Source organism: Haliaeetus leucocephalus, unplaced genomic scaffold (genome assembly GCF_000737465.1).
Source record: "Haliaeetus leucocephalus isolate CR32 unplaced genomic scaffold, Haliaeetus_leucocephalus-4.0 Scaffold295, whole genome shotgun sequence".
Classification (NCBI taxonomy): domain Eukaryota; kingdom Metazoa; phylum Chordata; class Aves; order Accipitriformes; family Accipitridae; genus Haliaeetus; species Haliaeetus leucocephalus.
Window position 1 is genome coordinate 8,920,367 of NW_010972731.1, and position 11,254 is coordinate 8,931,620.

At 52.8% G+C, this 11,254-nt stretch overlaps 2 protein-coding genes across 2 annotated transcripts in view; one reads left to right on the top strand and one right to left on the bottom strand.

Annotated features, from left to right (window-relative positions):
- Positions 1 to 3,827, top strand: part of SLC9A3R2 (solute carrier family 9, subfamily A (NHE3, cation proton antiporter 3), member 3 regulator 2) — a 40,690-nt gene extending 36,863 nt beyond the window's left edge. The window contains exon 7 of the mRNA XM_010570467.1: positions 957 to 3,827. Within this exon, the coding sequence (XP_010568769.1) occupies positions 957 to 1,115 (159 nt within the window). The 3' untranslated portion in view covers positions 1,116 to 3,827. The remainder of the gene's footprint in view (positions 1 to 956) is intronic.
- On the bottom strand, positions 1,462 to 11,095 carry NTHL1 (nth endonuclease III-like 1 (E. coli)). Its single transcript, XM_010570613.1, has 6 exons — positions 11,055 to 11,095; positions 10,491 to 10,791; positions 8,234 to 8,404; positions 7,511 to 7,670; positions 5,604 to 5,709; positions 1,462 to 4,913 (listed from the first exon to the last, which is right to left on the bottom strand). The coding sequence occupies exons 1-6, from the start codon at positions 11,093 to 11,095 to the stop codon at positions 4,790 to 4,792; spliced, it is 903 nt and encodes a 300-aa protein (XP_010568915.1). The 3' UTR covers positions 1,462 to 4,789.
- Between the last annotated feature and the right edge of the window lie 159 nt (positions 11,096 to 11,254).

Consider the following 11,254-nt stretch of genomic DNA (forward strand, 5'->3'; position numbering starts at 1 on the left):
ATGAGCCAAGTCTCTGCAGGGATGATGCTTCCCAGCCCTGTGGGGTTTGAGGGGCTCGGAGACCCGGTGCTGGGTCTGTCCCCAGCAGGGATGCAATGGGCCAGGATGTTAATTGTACCCTGAGGACGTGGTGGCTGTCCTTCACCTACTGCAAGAACAAGGGGGTCCGGGTTAGTGGTCAGGCACCTGGGGTTTCTGGCTTGAGGGCACATTGCTGCAGTGGCAGTGATTTTAGAAAGGAAAGTTAATTTTCTTCTTATAAAAGTACTTTTATTAAGCAGATGGAAAGATGCTGTTTTCAATACAGTTCCCAAAGCAAATACTGCCTTGGCTGGCATCTTACGGTGGCCATGCTGGGCATGGCCAGCTGGGTACCCAGGCAGGCACTGCTGTCCTCCCACGCACCCCCCCCTCCCTGCCTCGGTTAGCCACGGGTGCTCTGGGAGCAAACGGGTGCCAGGGCAGGCAAACACAGGGTGGGGGGCCTTGCCACAACCCCTCCCTGCGAGCCCCGAGGCTCCCCCAGCTTGCTCCCTCATCCCTGCTTTCTGCCTACACCAGGGGCTTATTTTTCATTTTCCCAGCAGACAAGCCGAGCAGCTTGTTTTCCCTTTGGCAACAGCTTCTGTGTTTCTGCTTTTCCACTTCTAGCCGTGGCAGCCACACATTCTTCAGGCGGGGGGGGAAAAACCCCCACAAAATGCAATGTAGTAATTAACTCCGTGGCCACACGGATGCTGCCGCCGCTGGTGAAACCACAGACATGGCACAGGGGAGGGACTTTGACCTTCTGCTCCAAAAAAACCCACCCCTGTGCGTTTGCTTATCGTGCAGCTGGAGGAATCACCTCTCCCGGGGCCGCGCGGGGTGAAACGGTGCAGGACACTGTGGCCGTGCTCATGGCGGTGGGGGGGATGCTGCCGTGGGCTGACATCTTTTTGTCCTTCTCCGTGCAGGATGGAGACGTTGAGAAGAAAGACCCATTTGAGGAGAGTGGGCTGACCCTGAGCCCAACGGCTGCTGAGGCCAAGGAGAAGGTGCGGGCCAAGCGGGTGAAGAAGAGGGCTCCGCAGATGGACTGGAACAAGAAGCGAGAGATTTTCAGCAATTTTTGAGCCTTGCTGGTGGCTGCCGTCCGCCGTTCTCCTGCCCCTGCCCCAGCTCGGACGTTTCTGAGGTGCCTACGCCCTGTCCTTCAGTGTCCATGTGAGATGCTTTGTGCTCTGCTCTTCACTGGTTGCTTTTACAAGGCGTATTTTAAAGTCTTTTTTTTTTTTATTTTTTATTATTATTATTATTGTTACTCACCAGCAATTCTCATAAGACAAATGTGACCAAAGCTCCTTTTCTTGCTTGCTCTTCAGCCCAGTTCTGGCTGCCTGCCGTCCCCCCTTCCTATGAGAAAGGACTGGAAGAGTTTAACTCTTGTTTCTTACCTGCAGCAGTTAGGCTTCTATTTCCTTTTTTTTTTTTTTTTTAATTTGGAGTGTTTGTTTTGGTTTTGCTGGTGTCCCAGGCTGAGCCCCATGGGATGCTCTGTGCCCCTGTGCAAACGTCTTACGGCCTCGTGCCCCCGCCGTGGTGGGGGCCTGCAGGGTGGGGTATACCTGGCACCCCCTCCCCAGCACCCCATCTTCAGCGTTAACTACTCACAGGATGGGAAAACGGACAGTGGCTGTAAATCGCTCTTGGTGGCTTTGCTATTGAAAAGAAAACATTTGTTTTGTTGTTGGTTTTTTTTTTTTTTTAATGAAGTCCCATATGTTTCCAGTTAGTTTAGGAACCTCCCTCCCCACCAGTGACTTCTGCCCTGGCAATAAAAGCCCCTTTTTCATCCCCGACAGCTCTGCAGAGGGGAGAGGGCGGGATTTAAAAACAAAACCCAAACCCAACAGCCTAAACGCCACAGGCCTCACCGTTTGCAGCCGTCGATGCAGCACCGAGCAGCAGGGGAAGGCAGGGAGCGGGGCCAGTCCTGCCCCGCGGTGCGAGGAGCGGTGCTGCCGGCCCGGCTCCGGCAGCCTTGCGAGAAGACAAGAGCCACGAGATGCTACAAAAACTCTTTGGACAGACTTGAAAGCCAGCACGACCCAGCATCTGTTTCCAGGGAGGAACGCGGGGATGTGGCTCTAGCTGCGGGCTTGGTGCTGGGGAAGTGGGGCTCAGCTGTGGCCGTGCCTGGGCGCTGGGTCCCGGAGCAGGGTCCGGGTCCCACCTGGTTTGTTACTTCTGGGCTGGTGTTTGATGCGTAACTGAGTCTCGGTCTCGCTGTCAGTAGGGCACTCTCGAAGCCGTGGGGTCTCCGTGGGGCTGGCTCCGAAGCAGGCGGTGGTGTGATGGAGTGGGCGGTTGCTTATGGCCTCCTTTGAAAACACCCTGCTTTTGGTATTACAGCGTCAAAAATGTACCTTTAAAGCATTACAAATTAAGCCCATTTAAGCTCTTTATTACTTGCCTTTGGCTGTAAACGAGGGAAAATGACTAGTCTGAACTACAGCACTCTCGGAGGTTGCAGACAGAGGTGTTTTACCAGGGCAGGGTCCTGGCTGTGATGGGGCCGGTTCCTTCCTTCCCACGCTCCAGCAGCTCCCCGAGCCCAGCCACAGCGGCTGCCCAGTATTTCAGCTCAAATGCCAAGGGAGCAGTGGGAAGGGACTGGGCACAGCAGGACAGTCGAGTACAAAACCGCTTTCCCCAGGTAAAAGCAAATGGCAGCAATCACTTGGACATCGATGACCGTTTTAAAACACACGGCTGTGATTTTGCTCTGCATTACTCCAGCACTGCTGTGTTCCAAGCCCGTGGCCTTTGGGTTAGTCAGTGCGCTACGGATATCGTAACGGCTCTGTGTATTTCCCAAGTATTGAGCTAAAAGGTGCCTTATAACATTTACTGCTCTCCTCTGCAGTGGGTTGGGGCTCAGCACAGCGCTGAGTCGGTGCGGGGCAGGGGGACCGCGGCAGCGGAGCCAGGACATAGGGCTTCACCGTGGGGAGCAGCTGATGCCCATGGCTGTTAGCTGGCTGGCAGGAGAGCATGGAGAGCCTCAGGGGTGAAGGAGATGAGTTCTCTTGTACAGAAGTTATCTTTTAGGAATGTTGATGGGCTGAACAGGTTGAAAATAATGACTTTGGAGAGGAACTGGTGCAGGTGTTTGGCTATTGGTAATGAGACTGGCAGCAGGATGATGGCTCAGGATGCGGAGAGGTTTGCCTCCCCTCCAGGACTCTGCTATTAACAAGACGCCTCTTCCCTACCCCACTTCAAAGACAATTACCTGCTCTCTTTTTGGCCCTCCAAATATTTGCTTCTATAAATCGGTAATCTTTTGAAGGAGCCCTTCTTTTTCATGGTATGCACATTGCTTCCCGTGCCTGCGTAGCCAAACCCCAAGCAGTGCCCTGGTCTGCACAGGGCAAAGTGTTCCCCATTACACTGACCTAAATGTCACGCTCTCCGATGCATGTCAGAGAGCAAAGACCTGTTTGTGAATACCGCATTTCTTGTACAAGACTGGACCACTGTAGTTGAGGGGGGAAGAAAAAAGAAAATGTAGTTTTGAATGCAGATCAAAAGAAATCAGGTGTGCAAATCTGTACTGATAAGATTTTAAAATCTTAATCTCTGCTTAGTCCGTGGAAACTGCTCCTGGTTAAAGCACTTGCTGTATTTCTGACATCTTGTAGCTCAGTAGTAATTATTCAGTTCCTGTACATTTAACTTGGAAAAAAATCAATAAAGTATAAGGCTGTCAGCTGCATTGTAAAAACATAATGTACACTGTAACGTCAGTAATAAACTTCGTTTTCCCATGTACTGAGTACTTATTTGCTCGTTCCTCATCTGTTTGGTAGGGAACTTCAGAGCGGAATTACAGCCTTCTTTAGCACATTATAAACTTTGCTTCCTCCCTTGCCTGTTTAAAGAGTAGCTGAAATTATTCCTTTGAAGCTCTACAATGAAGTCAGCACTGCCCTTTCTTTGAAGAACAAAACACAGACAGTGGTGGTGTCCCTTCTGTCAGCTTCTGAGGCACACACTAGCCTGGCTCCCATGGCCACTAGAACCCTTGCTGGCACACACAGAACTGAGTGCAGTGCTGGCTGGTCTCCTGCCCCCCCAACCCCCCCTCCTCTGCATTACCCCCTGCTCTTCTGCCACCAGGATCCAGAGGTCACTTGTCCAGGCGGCATCCTCCTCTGATCCTGGCTCATGAGGTCTGCAGTTGTACCTTATTCATTGCAGTGCTCCTCACTGTCTGGGCTAAGCAGGCAGCTTGGCAGGTTGTGCGCTGCCTCTTCTCAGCTGGCAGGACTGGCTGCTATGGTCTTACACTTTAGTGAGGTCACCCGTGCTCTCCTCCCCCTGCCCCGTGTTGCACAGATGCCAGCAAAACTCATAGGTGGAAAAAAACCCCACCACCTTTATTAAATGTGTATTTACAAGCAGCAGCAAGTCCCCTAGGACAAAGCATTTCTCTCCAGCTACTCCTGACGCGGCACAGCCTGCTGCTCTGCTGGGGCATGCTCAGGCATTCATACGGGGGCTGGAGCCTTTAGCACTGACGCAGCGGGACTGCTGCACTTTGAAAGACCCTTTTTCCTCTCGAGAGCTCAGCCATTGCCAGCGGCTGCTCCCTCCCCAGAGATGCTGAGCTGGCTGCAGCAGTCTCCTGTTTCCCTGCAGTCACACAGCCAGCCCCGTGCAAAGCACAGCTTTACTAGGGCTCAGCTCCGGGCTGCTGCTGAGCTGAAGTAGCTTTGTTGCTCTGCGAAGACCGGATGATCCCTCAGGGTCTCTTAGCAGCTGGGCAAATGTCTTGATTGAGGCACTCATTGCAGCGAGGATTCACAGGCAGGCAGGTCTGCTGACCAAAGCCTACCAAGAGCCAGTTTATCTCCCTCCAGAGATCCCTGCGGTGAGAGGAAAAAACATGAGCTTTCTGATACAGCTGCTCAGAGGGGCTCAAGGACAGCCTGTGCTTTTAAATGGATCCCTTTTGCCTACTGCCTGTTCCTCTTGGCTTCCCAAGGCGCCTGGAGGCAGCTCCAAGCCTCCTGCTACGAACAGCCCTCCTAACCTTTCCTGATCCCTCTGAACTGGAGTGGGGAGCAGGGGGCAGACACACTAACTGCCTGTGGTCATTCTCTTGTGCTAAGGCATGTGCCAGATGTCGAGATGCAACACAGTACCTGTCAGCTGGCATGTGATACTGAAGATTAACCATCAGTGAAGGCCAGAATCTAACCATGGTCTGATACTGCTGTGGCCATTAGGCTCAGCAAGGTCCTGTGTAGAAAAGGACCTGCCTTGGGTCACGGTAAACTTGCCAAGCCAAGAATTGGGCATCAAGACGTACAGGTACCTGGCTGCACTAGTGGCGATACATATATCTGATAGCCAGGAAACAACCAAGTAGCTGACATGCTGCTGCTGCAGCTCTCTGGGAGAGAAACACCTGCAGACTAGTTCCCCCATAGAGAGAAGGGACCCAAAGTGCAGTCACTGAAAATGCTATAAGCAGGATTGTGTGCAGACATGGCTCCTGCAACTAGCTTGAGGGGCTTGGTGTGGAGGAAGGAGGCTGGGGTCTCGGGCCTCACCTGGGCAGCCAGTCCTCTAGCGCTACCCGAGTTTCCTCAGGGTATCTGGTCTCCTTCTTCACCCACTTGAGCCTGTTTGTGATCCTGTGCACATGGGTGTCCACAGCTAGGAAGGGAGAGCCCAGAGTTTAGGTGGGGGCAGACACACCTGAACGGAGAGAGCACAGCCAAAAGCTGCCTGTCACAGCACACCAGGTACAGCACCCTGCATGGGCTTCCTCCACGGGCAAGCAGAAACAGGCAGGTGAAACAGGAGGGGAGGTTCACTCACAGAACAAACGTGCTGCTTTCTTCCTAGGCCCAGAGCCAAAAGCAAGATGGGATGGATATCTCTCACACCACGCAGCTAGTGACACGCTCACACAATCTGACCCAGCCTCCCTTCAAAGGCTCGCACGCTCTGATCTAGCAGGCACAGGGCAGCCTGTCCCGGGTTCTCTTCCTCCCCGTGTTTCAGCTGATGTTACGCAAGTTGCAATCTCTGCCCCTTAGTTTACCCAGATGGAAAACACATTTCATAATACCTACCAACACAAGAGGGTTTATGAGGCTTAAACGAATGTTTATGAAGTGCTTTGAGCTAAAAAGCTCTGAATGCAAAGTATATTATTGTTAGATCAGCAGCGATAAACCTGTCTCTATGGCTAATTGGGCAAAACCCAGGAAATTGCTGTAAACAGGAAGACTAAGTCTTGCCTCCTAAATCAAAACTGAGCACACAATTATTTGGAAACAGTTGGCTAGTCTGGCTCCCTCTAGACTTCCCTCCCCCACAGCAGGGAGAGAACAACAGACCCCAAGCGCTGTCGAATCTAGTGCAAGAGCCACATTTCCTACAGCTGACGGTCACCAGTGGGGCTGCAGGAGTCAGCTGCCGCCCGCGCTGACCTTGAGTTGCGTGCTCGCTGCGGCAGGAGTCATTCATCAGGTGGAACCACTCCTAGCTTTCCCAGGGCTCCTCCATTAAGCAGCAAATACACTTGGAATATTAATTTGTCTGAAGGGGCCCCCAGGCCAGGCAGCCCGTCGGGACCCTGCAGCTGATCGTCCAGCCCCATCTGCCGGCTACTGCGGGCAGCTCTGCTGCCAGCCATGCTCCCCAAACAAGCATCGTGCAGGAGCCAACCTGCCCTGGGTCTGGCCTGGGCCCATCTCCACTGCAGACCTCCTCCCAGCGGATAGCTGCTGAGGCACACAGCTCCACAGGGTACAGCTATGCGCTCTCCTACGCTCTCTGGTCAACAAACACGGCAAATAAACAAATGTACCTGTGGCCACCTATCCCAGCCGCGGGAACTAAAACACATCAGAAATTCTGTAGCTACAGATTGCCTGAAACCATTTATTTCTACCACCCATCACGAATTACCGGCTTCAAAAGGTAATTTTGACTAAGCCCTGCTTCTGCCCTCTTACAGCTTGCGTAACAAAAATCTCAAATGAGATTTGTTTAAACAGAAGCAACCCTGGAAAAAAAATTAACCTCAGACTATCCTACAACTATCCCCAAATCACAGAATTACCACCACCTCTCTTTCACTTGACACCAAAGAGATTTCAAAGCATTATTCTGCTAGCACATCTTTTTGGATGCCTACTCAATTAGGTAATACTTGCACTGCTTACCAGCATCTGAGGGGAGTGACTGCCTATAGGGATTTCTGCTATCAAATATGGGGAAAACCAGTAGCTGGATCCGTGCTTAAATCCTATAGCAACTCATCTGCTGTGAGTGGTTGAGGGTCACATCCTTCACCCACCCAAATACTCTGCAGATGATTAAATAGAAGTGATGCTATCAGGCTCCTGGGGCAAGCAGTTTACCCAGCTGCAATGCTTCCCCTCTGCCTGGGGAATGGATCAGGCAGGATTCAGGAGAGGAATGGGGAAAACATGGTCCAACCTACCTATCCCAGACACACTGTCCCAGGCAATGTTCATGGCCAAGTAGGCCATTTTGGGCCCAACTCCTGGCAGCTGCACCAGCTCCTCCACAGTTCGTGGTATGTCACCCCCATATTTCTGCTTCAGAATGGCTGTCGTCTGCTTTATGTACTTCACCTTGTTCTGGAAAACCAAGGGGAAAGGCAGAAAATCCAAGTTGCCCTCCAATACAGGGAAAAGAGACAAACAGCTCAGAAAACAAACCATTCCCGAGTGTATGTGACATGCGAGGGCACACATTGGAGTTTGCAGAAGGGAGACAGAGGTCTTTGATTTCTCCTTTAAAGCAAAATGCTGAGACCTGATTAGCTCTAACCTTCCCTGCGCACTCCAGGCACTGCAGCAAACAATCTTGCTGTGAATACAAATTGCTAAAACTAGTGTAAAATACAGCCTTCAGCTTGACTCCAGGGGAAAGATCACCACAGGGCACGGCACGCAGGCTGAATACCAGCTGGGAGAGTGTCTCTCAGGAGCAGGGCTGGTTCGCACCCGCCTCCTGCCTTGATCTCCTGCTGTCAGCTCAGTGACTGGCCACGAGTGCAGCCTGCAAAGGACAAGCCTGCACCCGCTTTGCGCTCCTCTCCTGGGCCTCTGAGCTGTCTCAGACAGCTGCATTGGAGCGGAGGACAGCGGAGAGGGTTCCACTACTTGCATGTCAGGTGCTGCTGCGATCCTGCACTCACCCTCCAGAATCCTACCGGGTAAATGATCTGCCCAAGTGTTGCATCATCCATCTGCAAAATACTGTCGACTGTGAGGCCATGCTCCCTCAGGCGCAGCATGGCAGCTGATGTCACCTGGTCCTTGGTCTGGCTGGAGAGCATCAGTGACAGCAGAACTTGGTAGCGCATAACCTGGGGGAAAAGAGACAGTGATACACCCCAAGATCTCTGAGAGGATCTGGCCACCTCTGGGGCTCGGTTCTCCCATCCAGCACCATCTTCAGTCCAGTGCATAATATGGACCTACCCTGGTTCAGCTGTATCCGTCTACAAGAGGCTGGAAGGCTGCAACAGAAATAATCCATAACCTTTTAATTCTACCACACAATAAAGACAGAAAAGAAACACCTTCAATCTAAGCAGTCAGCACGCATAAAAGAGCAGAGAGCAGCTACTGTCTGCTGGGATCTCACATCCAAAGACGCCAGTGCTTAGCCGCAAAGGGCCAGACAAAGCTTCTCCTGATGACAGGATTCTCAGGAGACCCCACAGGACATAGAAGTACAAACGCCCAATGATTTTTCATGCAACTTCTGCTCTAAGCAGCTTCCGAAAATCCCAGCCCTTTCCCACTAGACTTCAGTAAGAATTGGGTATCTGGCTCCAGTGAGCTCCTTACGAAACCAAATCTAAAGAACTGGGATGACAGAGACTGGGAGATGAAGCACAAAACCCAGAAGTTCCACTGATGCCGCCATGCAGGGTTTAGCCCAGACCATCCACCTCCTATTTTTGAATTGATTTTTCCCCAGATGCAATTCTGTCCCCACCAGAATGAGGAGGATGATGCAACTAACCTGGACTAGCCCAGAATAACGTGGGATACAATCCTTCCTCCAGGTATCTTACAAACAAAGTTAACAAAACTGCAGGCGCACCAGGAAAAAATCTCCAAGTGCATGGAAATTGTGTGAGGAGCACTGGTGTGTGCTGAGGGTTACAACATCCACTTTTTCTTGGAAGCAACAACCCTGCTTCCCTAGGGAAGAAAAGTTATTTCTGTATCTTGCACCACGGTCCCCCTGGCCCCACAGCTGCACTTGGTGCCAGCCCACATGGCTGTGGAGCGTGTGATGCTGTCTGAAGCTGGAGTCAAAGCTAACCGTTTTCCCCAGGGATCCAAGCCCAGGGCACAGTACCAGCAATAAGGACAACGCTACATGCACTGAAGCTGTGCAGCTGTGTCTTTGAGACCCCTCCCTCAGAGCCCTGCAGGTTGCTGTGGAGCATACGACTCCCACTGCTCTGCCAAGCCTGCCTACGGGTTATCTCCATGTTCCCACACCAGCGCTGTGCATGGAGAGCGCAGCCCTGCGTCCCAGAGCTGCACCACGGCCTCACTCCGCTTTGTTTTTTGTACTGATGCAAATGGTCCCCTCGGAGGGAGGTGTCATCTGGGGCCTTTGATTGTGTTCCCAGGCTTGGGGAGCACACTGCCATCCCAGCATGGCCCTTCCTTTCAACCAGTATCCCCTTAAAAGTGGAATGCAAGAGGGGAGGAAGGCAACCTACGCTTATGTGCTGCTCTGAAGAGCATAAAAGCAGCCTGGAAAGATTTTTCTCGGCTCCCCTTGCCTTCTCTCTGTACTGTTTTTGCTCTGTATTACAGAGCCATCTTGCTGGATACTTTCCTTGGACTCCTACAGAATTTTTTAAGAAAAAAGGGACATTCCTTCATGTCTTGCCAGCCTGCCTCTGAAGACAGCCCTGCCACAATACACTCTGAGGCTTTTCACTCTCAAGTCCAAAATCATCCTATTTTTGCCTCAGCTCCCACTCTAGGTTCAGCCTGCTAACTCTTCTGGCAGCAGTTTAAGCAGAGGACAAGGGCCTTTCAGAGCTGTGTTTGCTAGTTGGTCTCTCATGCCCAGCATGGGGCTGAATGCAAGCAGAGAATAGCTCAGAAAACACCCACTGCCATTTCACAAGGGCTGTCTGAAGCCAACAAGCCCAATACCGGAGCAGCAGCAGCTGACTCTTCTCCTCTAGCAGGATGAACAGTTTCTCTCATATGCACACTTCTGCGATAACCTCTTGTGGGACCAATCCCAGCCTAGAGTCCTAATAAGCCCTGTGTTTATTCTTCTGTTCTGGAGTCAACCAAAGTGGGACATATATCCAGGGGCAACATGAGGATGAGGGAGGCTGGAGGGCTGTGGAAATGGGGCTGTATTTCCATGTGCCTGCCTGACGGAGCAGGGCAGCAGGTCATTGTTACCTGTGGAGGTGCGCTGCTGTCGTAACACTTCTCCACTCCCATCTCATCGACGGGAGCATCTCTGTTCCTCCTCATTTCCCGGATGCGCTCCAGCTGCTGCTGCCAGTCCCTTGGCTCCCAGCGCGGTCTCTGGGGCTCAGTCGCCCCTTGCTCAGCACCATCCCCCTGCCCAGATTCGTAGGCAATGGTGACACTCTTCCTCCTCCTGCTGCGCCTCAGGATGCCAGCTGTGCTGGGAACCTGGCTCGCTGCAAGAGAGTGGAAGAGAGATTTTTCAGGCCTGAGGTCAGGGGAAAGAAGCCTTCATCTCCCACCACAGCATCGCTCCTGTGTGCCAGCAACCACCCAGGGGACCCCGACGAGGGCTGAACTTGTCTTCCCCATAGTCCCAACCCAGCAGCAACACCTCACATCTAACCGGCACCAGCCGCGGGGCGAAGAAGGGCTGGGAAAGACCCGGGAAATAGGTTGACAACAGTTGGGGACACATGTCACGCTACGGGGACGCGTGTCCCAAACACACAGGAGGCTGCAGAAGGACAAGATGCATCCCCAGGCCCTCGCCCAGTGCCACAGGCGGGACAGCCGCCGGGGTCCTGCCACATCCCGGGCTCCGAGGGAGACGTGACAAGGACACCATGCCCCCGGTCCCCCGGCTGGGCCTGGGCCCTCACTCCCCCTGCTTGCAGGCCCTCCCCTCCCCGTGCTAAGGCCGGGCCGGGGCCGCACAAGACCCCACCAGCCCCGGGAAGCACCGATCATCC

Coding starts and splice junctions, on each gene's coding strand:
- NTHL1 (XM_010570613.1), bottom strand. CDS start 11,095: ATGTGGCAGGACCCCGGCGGCTGTCCCGCCTGTGGCACTGG. Junction 7,671..8,233: donor ACCCGGTAGGATTCTGGAGG/GTGAGTGCAGGA, acceptor TTGGTTTTCCAG/AACAAGGTGAAGTACATAAA. Junction 4,914..5,603: donor CTAGAGGACTGGCTGCCCAG/GTGAGGCCCGAG, acceptor CTCTCACCGCAG/GGATCTCTGGAGGGAGATAA.